This window comes from Hyperoodon ampullatus (genome assembly GCF_949752795.1).
Source record: "Hyperoodon ampullatus genome assembly, chromosome: 13".
Lineage (NCBI taxonomy): Eukaryota > Metazoa > Chordata > Mammalia > Artiodactyla > Ziphiidae > Hyperoodon > Hyperoodon ampullatus.
The window spans coordinates 44,033,290-44,044,125 of record NC_136926.1 but is presented as its reverse complement, the minus strand read 5'-3'; the positions used below and the strand labels follow the sequence as shown (position 1 = coordinate 44,044,125).

The 10,836-nt window shown below is 39.4% G+C and overlaps 1 protein-coding gene across 1 annotated transcript in view; it reads left to right on the top strand.

Moving 5' to 3' along the window:
* Positions 1–359: 359 nt before the first annotated feature.
* Positions 360–10,836, top strand: part of CHST9 (carbohydrate sulfotransferase 9) — a gene marked incomplete at both ends in the record, with an annotated part of 199,531 nt that continues 189,054 nt past the window's right edge. Inside the window, one exon of the mRNA XM_079717756.1 lies at positions 360–480. Coding sequence (XP_079573882.1) covers positions 360–480 — 121 coding nt within the window. The remainder of the gene's footprint in view (positions 481–10,836) is intronic.

Here is a 10,836-nt window from a genome sequence, read left to right as displayed (position 1 = left end):
GACTTTACGATATAGGAGAGCTGAAGTCTGGGATGCTTCCCCTAATTAAATGTTAGACTGTTACTTATTAACTGTAGGATAGCACATTCCTTAGGTAAGATAAAGGTAACAGTAGAAAATTGCCATTCTAGGGCCATCAACTGCAGTCTCTTCTGTCTTCAGTGTTAACGTTCATGTAAATCCTCAGTATTGTTGATAGACTGTATATCTGTACCATATTTGGGAAGAAATGTTATCAGCAAGGTACAATGTGGATTTTTAAAAAATTCTAGGTTACTTCACCGAACGAGCACTTAAGAAGAAAAGAAAGGATTGAAACTCTGTGGAAAACCAAACTATGTGGTCTTCAGAAATGAGAGATGCAGCCATCTGAAATGGTCATGAACCCCAAACAAGTCTTCCTCTCAGTGCTGATATTTGGAGTAGCAGGGCTACTCCTCTTCATGTATTTGCAAGTCTGGATTGAAGAACAACACACAGGTAACACCTCAACTTGTTTTTCCTATTTTTAATTATAATGGTCATTTTCACTTAAATGAGCTATGGTGTTTATAGATATATACAAAGTCACAATATTTCCAAAAACACAGAGCATTAGACACAAAATAAAACCTCCAGCTCCCCAGAGAAAAGATGGTTATACATTTCTGGGGAGCATTTGCTTGGTCCCTTGGGACCACTCTTGGAATTTTTGTTACCGTGGCCAAGTGGCTCATTAGCCTTTTGGCTCAGCAAAGACTGCTTGTAGAGAATTTGTCTACTCATTTATCCGACCTTCGATGTGTCTACTAAGCATTGAGCACAAGTCTAAAGAGAGCTGAATATACAGCAAACTCTCTCTTTTAATTCCTTTTTAATTTTTGTGTTGATACTCCAGTTGGTGTAGAAATTCTTTCATACCTTTAATATAAAGCAAGAGTTAGCAAACCTTTTCAGTAAAAAAATAGAAAATATGTTAGCCTTTGCAGGCCATGTCGTCTCTATCACAGCTATTCAACTCTGCCAACGGATCAGAGAAACAGCCAAAGATTATTATGTAAACAAATGAATCAGGGTGTGTTCCAATAAAAGTGTTATTTACAAAAACAGCTGGTAGACCAGCTTTTGTCCACTGGTTGCTGCCTACTCTACTTATCTTGTATACTCATCATTCAGTTCGTAATTGCTGTCCGTTGGAGGCACTCAGTTACTGTTAAAATGGATTATGTTTATCATGATGCAAGGAAATGTTTTAGAGCATCATAGAAACATATACACATAAGTGTTGTGAAATTTGGTTGTTTTCCGTTAGTAGAAATAGCCTATGGCTTATGACTGTTAAGAAAAATAAAATAAAAATAGAACTATTCCTTAGTTGTTTTCAACTGTGGCCCATTTTTAAATTATTCTAGATATAAAGCACTTAAGAATCTACCCTGAATGGACTTGAGGACACAGGGAGGGGGAAGGGTAAGCTGGGACGAAGTGAGAGAGTGGCATGGACATATATACACTACCAAATGTAAAATAGATAGCTAGTGGGAAGTAACTGCATAGCACAAGGAGATCATCTCGGTGCTTTGTGACCACCTAGAGGGGTGGAATAGGGAGGGTGGGAGGGAGACGCAAGAGGGAGGAGATATGGGGATATATGTGTATGTATAGTTGATTCACTTTGTTATAAAGCAGAAACTAGCACACCATTGTGAAGCAATTATACTCCAATAAAGATGTTTAAAAAAAAAAAAAAAAGAATCTACCCTGAAAGATAATTCCATACTAAGTCTTAAATAATGATGATTTTAAAAGTTGTTTCCATTTTTAAATTCCTATCCTTGGTTTAGCCTCATAGACACTTTGGAATTATTTAATTTATATGGTAACTCTTGTGAACAGAATTCGCATATAATTATTTTCTAGAGAGTATGTAACATATTGTCCAAACTTATTCTTTTTTTTTTTTTTTTTTTTTGCTGTACGCGGGCCTCTCACTGTTGTGGCCTCTCCTGTTGCGGAGCACAGGCTCCGGACGCGCAGGCTCAGCGGCCATGGCTCACGGGCCCAGCCGCTCTGCGGCATGTGGGATCTTCCCAGACCGGGGCACGAACCCGTGTCCCCTGCATCGGCAGGCGGACTCTCAACCACTGCGCCACCAGGGAAGCCCCAAACTTATTCTTAATTCCCATTACAGTTTGTAGAAACTATAATATTTTCTGTTTTCTATATTACTGCAGTATTTTATCATACTAACTGATAATATTGAATGAGACCATCTGTGATAAAATAAATAGGCCGATTCCTTTTGCAATATAATTCCTAGCATAGATCTTGTCACATAGCCTTCAGTAGGTGTTTGTTGAATGAGTGAATAGATGAAAAACTCACTGTAGACTATAGACTGGAACGCGGCAAAGAATGAAGAATCAAAGAAATCTCACTATTGGGAGGTTTGTTAACATCATAGTCTCATAATAGATTTCCCAAGAAAAGTATCACAACAAAGCTCCAATACATAAAAGAAAATATATTCCTATATACAGACTAATAGAGAAATGTGATTTAGTCTGCCAGTAAGAAACTACATGACTTCTGAGGAAACAGCCAAGTCATATGATAACCTGACATATACAATGCAATTTACAAAATGTGTCCACAAACATCAGTAGCTACAATTGATCGAAAGCTTACTAAGTGCCAAATGTTTACATGTATTTTCTCTTACCCTGTAGACATCTCACTGGATGTGCTATTCTAAGTTTGTAGATGAGGAAACCAAGGCTCAGGTGGATGAGGAAGTTAGACAAGGCCCCACATGAGTGGGCTGAGGTACGGAGGGAAAGCTAGGATTCAAACCCAGGTTGTATGTCTCTGAAGTCCATGCCTCTACCCTATGTATTGCTTCTATGAGGGGGAAAAGGTGGATATTATTACCCCCTAGACACACATGAAGCAACTGATTAAACTGAAACTTTAAGTGACTTGCCAAAAGATACAAAGCTAAGCATTTTCAAAGTATGATCCATGCCCAGGTTCTCCTATGCCTCGTGAGCCCTGAGAGAGCCTCCTAACCAAAAAAGGCAGATAAGATAAACATATATGATACATGCTGTAGCATCAGTACAGACATTTTAAAATCACTGACTTGGTAAACCTAAGCTATGTTTACAAGTTCATAAATATATAATCTCTTCTGCAAGTTGGATTCCTTTTTTTCTAATTTTTATTTTTCTTAATTGAGTTCATAAGTTTTCCAAGTTGGGAAATTATTTTCCTCAGTGAATATGGGCTGGTAAAACATTTACCATTTATTCTCTTAATTTTTGTGATTTGCTAGAAGTACTTTCTCTGATTCTCAATATGTCCTAAATGAATTATGTAATATTTCACAATCTACTCACGACAGTGAGTATAAACGTTAGAACCAGGATTCCTTTAGATAACTATTTTACTGAAGAAACATTTTATTATTCTTCAATAAGACTTCATCTGGAGTTTTGCCTTATACTAGGCTGGTGTCCTAGGTTGTAATTCTGTAGTTTTCTAGGTAGACAGGTCCCTATGTATTTTATATGTGTTTCACATAACATCAGGCATTTTAAAAATAAATTTATTTATTTAGTTATTTATTTATTCTTTTGGCTGTGTTGGGTCTTCATTTCTGTGCGAGGGCTTTCTCTAGTTGCGTCGAGCGGGGGCCGCTCTTCATCACGGTGCGCGGGCCTCTCACTGCCGCAGCCTCTCTTGCTGCGGAGCACAGGCTCCAGACACGCAGGCTCAGTAGCCGTGGCCCAGTACGCGGCATGTGGGACCTTCCCAGACCAGGGCTCGAACCCGTGTCCCCTGCATTGGCAGGCAGATTCTCAACCACTGCACCACCAGGGAAGCCCAACATCAGGCATTTTTAAAGGCGGTCTCTTTAAATCAGAAAATACCTGAATGTATGCTTTGATGTTAAGTTAAAAATTGGAAAATCTGAGTTTTGGACACTTTAAAACTGTCACTCACAGAACTCTGAAAGATGTTTTGGTTCCAGAGATCCTCTGTAAGTGGAGCAGAATTTAAAGCTTTGGATGGTTTGATCTCATATACATTTCAGTTGTACGTAAGAACTCTTAGGTTCTTTTCATACCTTTTTTCTTTTGAGGTTTTAAAATTCAGTAAGATACAGATTGTTTTCTATACCTCCCTAGTTTTCCTGGGCTTCTTCTTGTTAAAATAAAATGCTTTAGGATTACAAAAAAAAGTCTTAAGTATGCTCCGATGTGCTAGTAAAAGATTATGAATAGACAAGACCTTTTTGGAGGCAAAGAGGAAAAATGTGTCACAGAGAAATGAAATTCTATCCAATTATAAAACAGTTTCGTATGAGCATCCATTTCAATACCATCATCAATTAAATTATGCCTTTCTCTGCTAATTTTCAGTATATGGTTGTATTATTATGAACTTTATTTTGTACATTTCTTTTCCCTAGTTGTTAGGAGTGCAAGTTTTACATTCAGAGGAAACTTGAAAATCTCAGATCTCCTTGTTAACTCTGGATAAATCACTTAGCCTCTCTAAGCCTCGATTTTCTTATCTGTAAAATGGGGATAATAATGTTTTCCATATAGGGTTGCAGTGAGGATCAAAGGAGACAATGCCTGCAAAGCACTTAGCACGGTGCCTGGCAAGCAGTAGTGCCCAATAAATGTGAGCTGTTATTATGATCCTGGAAATGATGCAGAGCATCTGCAGACTTGCTTTTTCTGAGTTATCCCAGTTAAGACTCAGCCACAATTCAGGAAAACAACCCCAAGCTTGTGCCTTGACTGATTAAGAGGAAAAAAGAAAAAAAGAAGGCTCAGTTCCAGCTCTGGTTAAAATAGCTGGGAGACTCTAACTGGCACAGAGCCATCGTGTTTCACAATGTAGACACTGGACAGGGAGAGATGGGATTGAGTGGCAGAGAGGAGAATTCGGGCCCAGGACGATCTCAGGTCTGTACAGGCTGCCCAAGGTCAGGGTACCCATTCATTCAACAGCATTTATTGAAGACCTAACAATCGGAGGTGCCAACAGAGAACCAGATATAACCCCTGTTCTCAAGGAGACTATAGTCTCATGGATTGTAAGGGAGAAAATGGTCTTGAGTCCAGGCCAAGGCTTTGGTACAAAAGGACAGTCCATTGTGACAGGAAGGAAATAAGCCCTTCTTTATGAGGTAAAGTAATGAGTCAAGACCAGGAGAAAGAGCCCAATCAGTTGTCAGTAATGGGACTGCTGACCAGATAAAAGTGTTAAAAGGAGCGGCATAGGGGTGGGGGCAGGGGCAGCAGATGCAGAGGACCAGATCCAAGCAGAACAGGTACCTGTCTGGGGAAGATGCAGTAATGAGGAGGGCCATCTCAGGATAAATCACAGCAGTGGCTCATTTTTTTGCCCAGCTCCTGTTGAAATCTGCAATTTGGTGCTCTTTCTCTAGGTAGACTGCTACTGCTAAACAGAACAAATACCAGAAGGTGTGGTACATAATTGTTCTGTATATGCAATAAGACAGGGTGAAGACCCCGTCACAACAGAGTCAGAATCTCAGCTTTAGAAAAAAATTTAAAGATTATCTTGTACACCACCTTTTTTAAAAAAATATAAATCCAATGACATCACTCCCCTGTTTAAAACTTGACCGTGATAGCTCATTCCCTTTAGCAAAATCTTCTCCCTGGGCCCACGAAGCTGTGGGTGTAGCTGCCTCCTGCCCCAGAGCCTCCCCTTCATTCCCTTGCCAGTGTTCCCAGCTTTACCTCGATTTTTCTACCAAACTAAGCCCTGGGCTAACTCAGCGCTCTCACAGTCTCAGAAGGTGGGATGCTCTTCCAGCTGTCACCTGTCAGGGCTTAGCTCAAATGTCACCTACTTTGATCACCCCACGATCCATCCGTCAGCCTCTCCCACCATCTTATTTATTTCTGTCGGAGAAATGGTCATAATTAGCAATTGCCTTGTTTAATTATCTGTTGATTTACTTATTAATTGTCTGTATCCGTTAACTGTTTTGCAACCTCCACGAGGACAGAGATCTTGTCTGTTTCACTTATCGAAGTGTCCTCTTTCCACAGCATGGAACATGTATTTGGTAGGTGCTCAATAGTATTGTCAGACAGGTGCATAAAGAATGCCTCCGGGGCTTCCCTGGTGGCACAGTGGTTGAGAGTCCGCCTGCTGATGCAGGGGACACGGGTTCGTGCCCCGATCCGGGAAGATCCCACATGCCGTGGAACGGCTGGGCCCATGAGCCATGGCTGCTGAGCCTGCGCATCCGGCGGAGCCTGTGCTCCACAACGGTGAGAGGCCTGCCTACCGCAAAAAAAAAAAAAAAAAAAAAAAAAGATGTATTCTATTATCGTATGAAGCCTGTGTTAGAAATACATATATCTAATAAAATCCCCTGTCAAGTAGTGAAAAGTTATTTACACATATTTTCAAATATATAAAGTAGTGAAAATTAAACATCCCACTGAATAGCTTATTTCTTTTTTTGAGATATTCCAGAATCAAGTTTTGTCTCGGAGACACTGCTTTGGGAAGGATCCCCAGTATCCTCCTTACTTGCTGCAAGTAATAATAAATCCTTCTTTCTACTGAAAAAAAAAAAAAGTTTAGTCTTAACTATTCCAAACTAAAATTGTTGCCTGGATTTGTATACATTGTAAAAATCTATCTGACAACTTCTGAACATTATTATTCAGGACCAGTATTTTTTAGTTTTTAAATTTTTTAAAAGGAAACAAATTTATTTAAACAAAAACTAAAATACAGTTCACCCATTTCTCCCACCGTTGCACCCCCCACCTCTGGCAACCACCAATCTGTTCTCTGTCTCTGTGAGCTTGTTCTGTTTTTTGTTTATTGTTTTTAGATTCCATGTATAAGAGAAATAATACAGTATTTGTCTTTCTCTGTCTTACTTATTTCACTTTATATAATGCCTTCAAGGTCCATCCACATTGTCACAAATGACAAGATTTCATTTTTTTACCTCTGAATAATATTCCATTGTATATGTATACAAATCTTCTTTATCCATTCATCTGTCAGTAAACGCTTAAGTTGTTTCCATATTTTGGGTATTGTAAATAAAGCTGCAGTGAACTTAAGAGTTCCTATATCTTTTTCGAGTTAGTGTTTTCATTTTCTTCAGATAAAAACCCAGAAGTAGAATTGCCAGATCATATGGTAGTTCTCTTTTTAAGGTTTTGTTTTGTTTTTTTTTTTTTTTTTGCGGTACGCGGGCCTCTCACTGTTGTGGCCTCTCCCATTGCGGAGCACAGGCTCTGGACGCGCAGGCTCAGCAGCCATGGCTCATGGGCCCAGCTGCTCCGCGGCATATGGGATCCTCCCAGACCGGGGCATGACCCCGTGTCCCCTGCATCGGCAGGCGGACTCTCAACCACTGCGCCACCAGGGAAGCCCTCTTTTTAAGTTTTTGAGGAACCTTCATACTGTTTTCCATAGTGGCTGCACCAATTTACATTCCCACCAACAGTGCATGAGGGTTCCCTTTTCACCACATCCTCACCAATGCTTATTTCTAGTCTTTTTGATGGTAACCATTCTAACAAGGGTGAAGTGATAGCTCATTGTGGTGTTGATTTGCATTTCTCTGATGATGAATGATGTAGAGCATCTTTTCATGTACCTTTGGCCATCTGTATGTCTTCTTTGGAAAAACATCTATTCAGATCTTCTGCCCATTTTTTAATCAGATTGTTTGGTCTTTGCTATTGAGTTGTATGAGTTCCTTATATATTTTGGATATTAGCCCCTTATCAGATATATGATTTGCAAATGTTTTCTTGCATTCAGTAGGTTGCCTTTTTCATTTTGTTGACAGTGTCCTTTGTCATGCAGAAGCTTTTTAGTTTGATGTAGTCCCACCTGTTTAGTTTTGCTTTTGTTGTTTTTGCTCTTGGAGTCAGATGCAAAAAATTATCTCCAAGATCTATATCAGGGAGCTTACAGCCTATGTTTTCTTCTAAGAGTTTTATGGTTTCAGGTGTTACGTTCAAGTCTTTAATCCATTTTGAGTTAATTTTTGTGTATGATGTAAAATAGTGGTCCAGTTTCATTTTCTTGCATGTGGCTGTCCAGTTTCCGCAACACCATTTATTGAAGAGACTGTCTTGTCCCCATTATATATTCTTGGATCCTTTGTTGTAAATTAATATGTAGGGGTTTATTTCTGGTCTCTCTATTCTATTCTATTGATTTATGTGTCTGTTTTTAATGCCAATACCATACTGTTTTAGTCACTATAGCTTTGTAATATAGCTTTGTTCCAGCTTTTTTCTTTTTTCAAGAATGCTTTGGCAGGACTAATAATGTTTTAGATATTGATAGTATTTTTACATGTTTACCTTAAGCAGAAACTTACTTGACTTTTCTTTCATACCTCTAATGACATTTTTTTTGATTCCTACTAGTTTATTTCTGATTTACACTAAATAAGTACTGATATCTGAATTTAGTTTAGAATTCAACATTAGCATCTAAAGTCAATTGCTTAGCTATAAATTATCATACCTAGCATATGAAAGAATCACATAGCTATAATCCCACCTTTTCAAAACTCATTGTCACCAATCCAGGCTCTATAGGACTCTGATCCCAAAAATAGTTGGCCTGAGAAGTATGTTCATTTTGGTCAATGATGTGAACTTTCTGTAAGCCAGGGCTTTATTCAGATCTTCAATGCTGTTATCAATGGCAAGATTGCCAAAAACAGATGGCTACTTTTAATTTTTTTTCTTTTGCAAAAGTTCAGTAAACATCAATAGGCTCAGGTTATGTTTTAACCTTCTTGTGTTTGTATGAAAATGATAAGTAGTAGCTACAAGCTTCTGATTTTAGGCAAAGCAAAGCCACCTTATTGTTCTCTTGGACAGTTAATTGATTCAGGACCTCATAGACAAACTGGCCTCCATGCTTTGGTATAATATTTCTAACAAGATTCCATCTTGCTTTTTTCCAAACTAAATATATTTTGTGGCCTATAAATAAGCTTTGCTTTTAGACTGGTTTGGCATAATTCTTTTCTCTTGAGCCTCTCTGATGAGAAAGTGTGTTCTTTTCCTCTGAAATCAGGCTGTTTTTCCTGATTTTGATGTTGCTGTATTGAAATTCTGTTTTCCCCCAGGGGATCTTTGTATACCTGACCTGGAGCAAAGGCACTCATAACATGGAAGGACTTTATGCCTACTGTCAATCATATCCTCAGGAAAATAAAATTGCTTTTCTTTTAAGTCACTTGTTTGAGTTACTTCCTCTGGTTTTGATGAAGGTTGCAACCATTTTTTAATCAAATAAACACCTACTCCCTCTGTCTACCTCTGGACACTGCCATCTCCCATCTTCCTTTTACATGATTTTTCCCATCTCAGTTGACTTAGCTGTTCTCTCCTCCTGGAACATGTTTTACTTCACTGCTTCCATTGCTGGCTTTTCCTTATCCTTCAGGGTATAGCTTAAATATCACCTTCTCTCAACTTCTTATGTAAAGTTGATATCCTCTGATGGTTTATCTCCCAGCACCTTTTATTTATTACTTCTTAAAATTTATTTCATGGCACTTATTCTATCTGTAATCATTCTTTTCATTTATTTATATATGCTCTACCTCTCACAATGCAAGTTCCCAAGGACAGGGAACTTGTATGTTGGTCACCAGTGTCCATTCAGACACCCATCACCCACTTTCAGATCCTGATGTCAATTCTCACTTCATTGTGTACTCCCAGTGCCCTCCAAATTCCATGTGTGTTCTTATCCACTCAGCTACCTATAACTTGTCCCTCCCAGTGGACTCTGTTTTAACTCTCTACCCTGCCTTCTAAGTCTCCTGTCTTCCTGGGAGCTGCCCCCTGTGTATGCCCCGCACCCCAGAAGCCATACTACTAGAAATGAAGGAGTAATGGTCAAAGTTGCTTAAAATATTCTGAATTTGAATAACATTCAGTGGCCAAGCTTTGCTACAGAGTTCATCCAATCAATGTAGATTTTTAAAAAATCTAGTAATCAATTGAATGCATTTGTTCTCCAAATATGTTCTGAGTACAGGTAAACAATAGTGCTGTTGCTTCAGCCCAGCACTCACCCTTCTTCTGGGTGCCACCCCTGCCTCTGTTTCTTTTGTTCCTCCTCTCCCACACCATCTACAGAGGGTAGCAGAAACTGCCACTTGACAATGGGACCCTTCGTTTGGTCCGTTGGCACCTGGCCAATGCTGGGCCCATCATCCATAGGACACCGCACATCACTGGTCACCATGAATTACTAGTCTAAGGAATGGGTGGCTGATTCAAGCTTAGCTGATGATTCCCTCTCTTGAAACTTTGGGAGGATGGCTCTGAGTGCCTGGACGATAAGATGCAAAACTCAGAAGCTCAGGTGGCTGTTTCCTACCACGTGGGCCAGAGCAGCTGAAGAGACCAGGCTGGAGAGAGAGCAGAAGGGCAGTTGGGAGGAGAGGAGCCCAGCTGAGGGGAGAGCCTCAGAGAGCGTTTGGGCTCCTGTATCATCTTCTCCCAAGATTCAGGACTGTTCCTGCCTGGGGTATTTAAGGTGGCTTGTAGGGGTGGAAAAATTTCCCCTCTGCTTTTCTTGTTTCTTTGGCTGTTCCAATAAATTGACATGAGATGGATTAATAGGAGAAAAATGAAGGTAATTTCATACATATTGGAGCCCCATAAAAATATGAGACTCTAAAAGAAGTGGCCAAAGCAGGAAGCTTTTACACCTTTTAGACAAGTAACAATACATTTAGAATTGACATGAATTGACATGAATTGAACATGAAGAATTGACATGACAGAAGTCTTC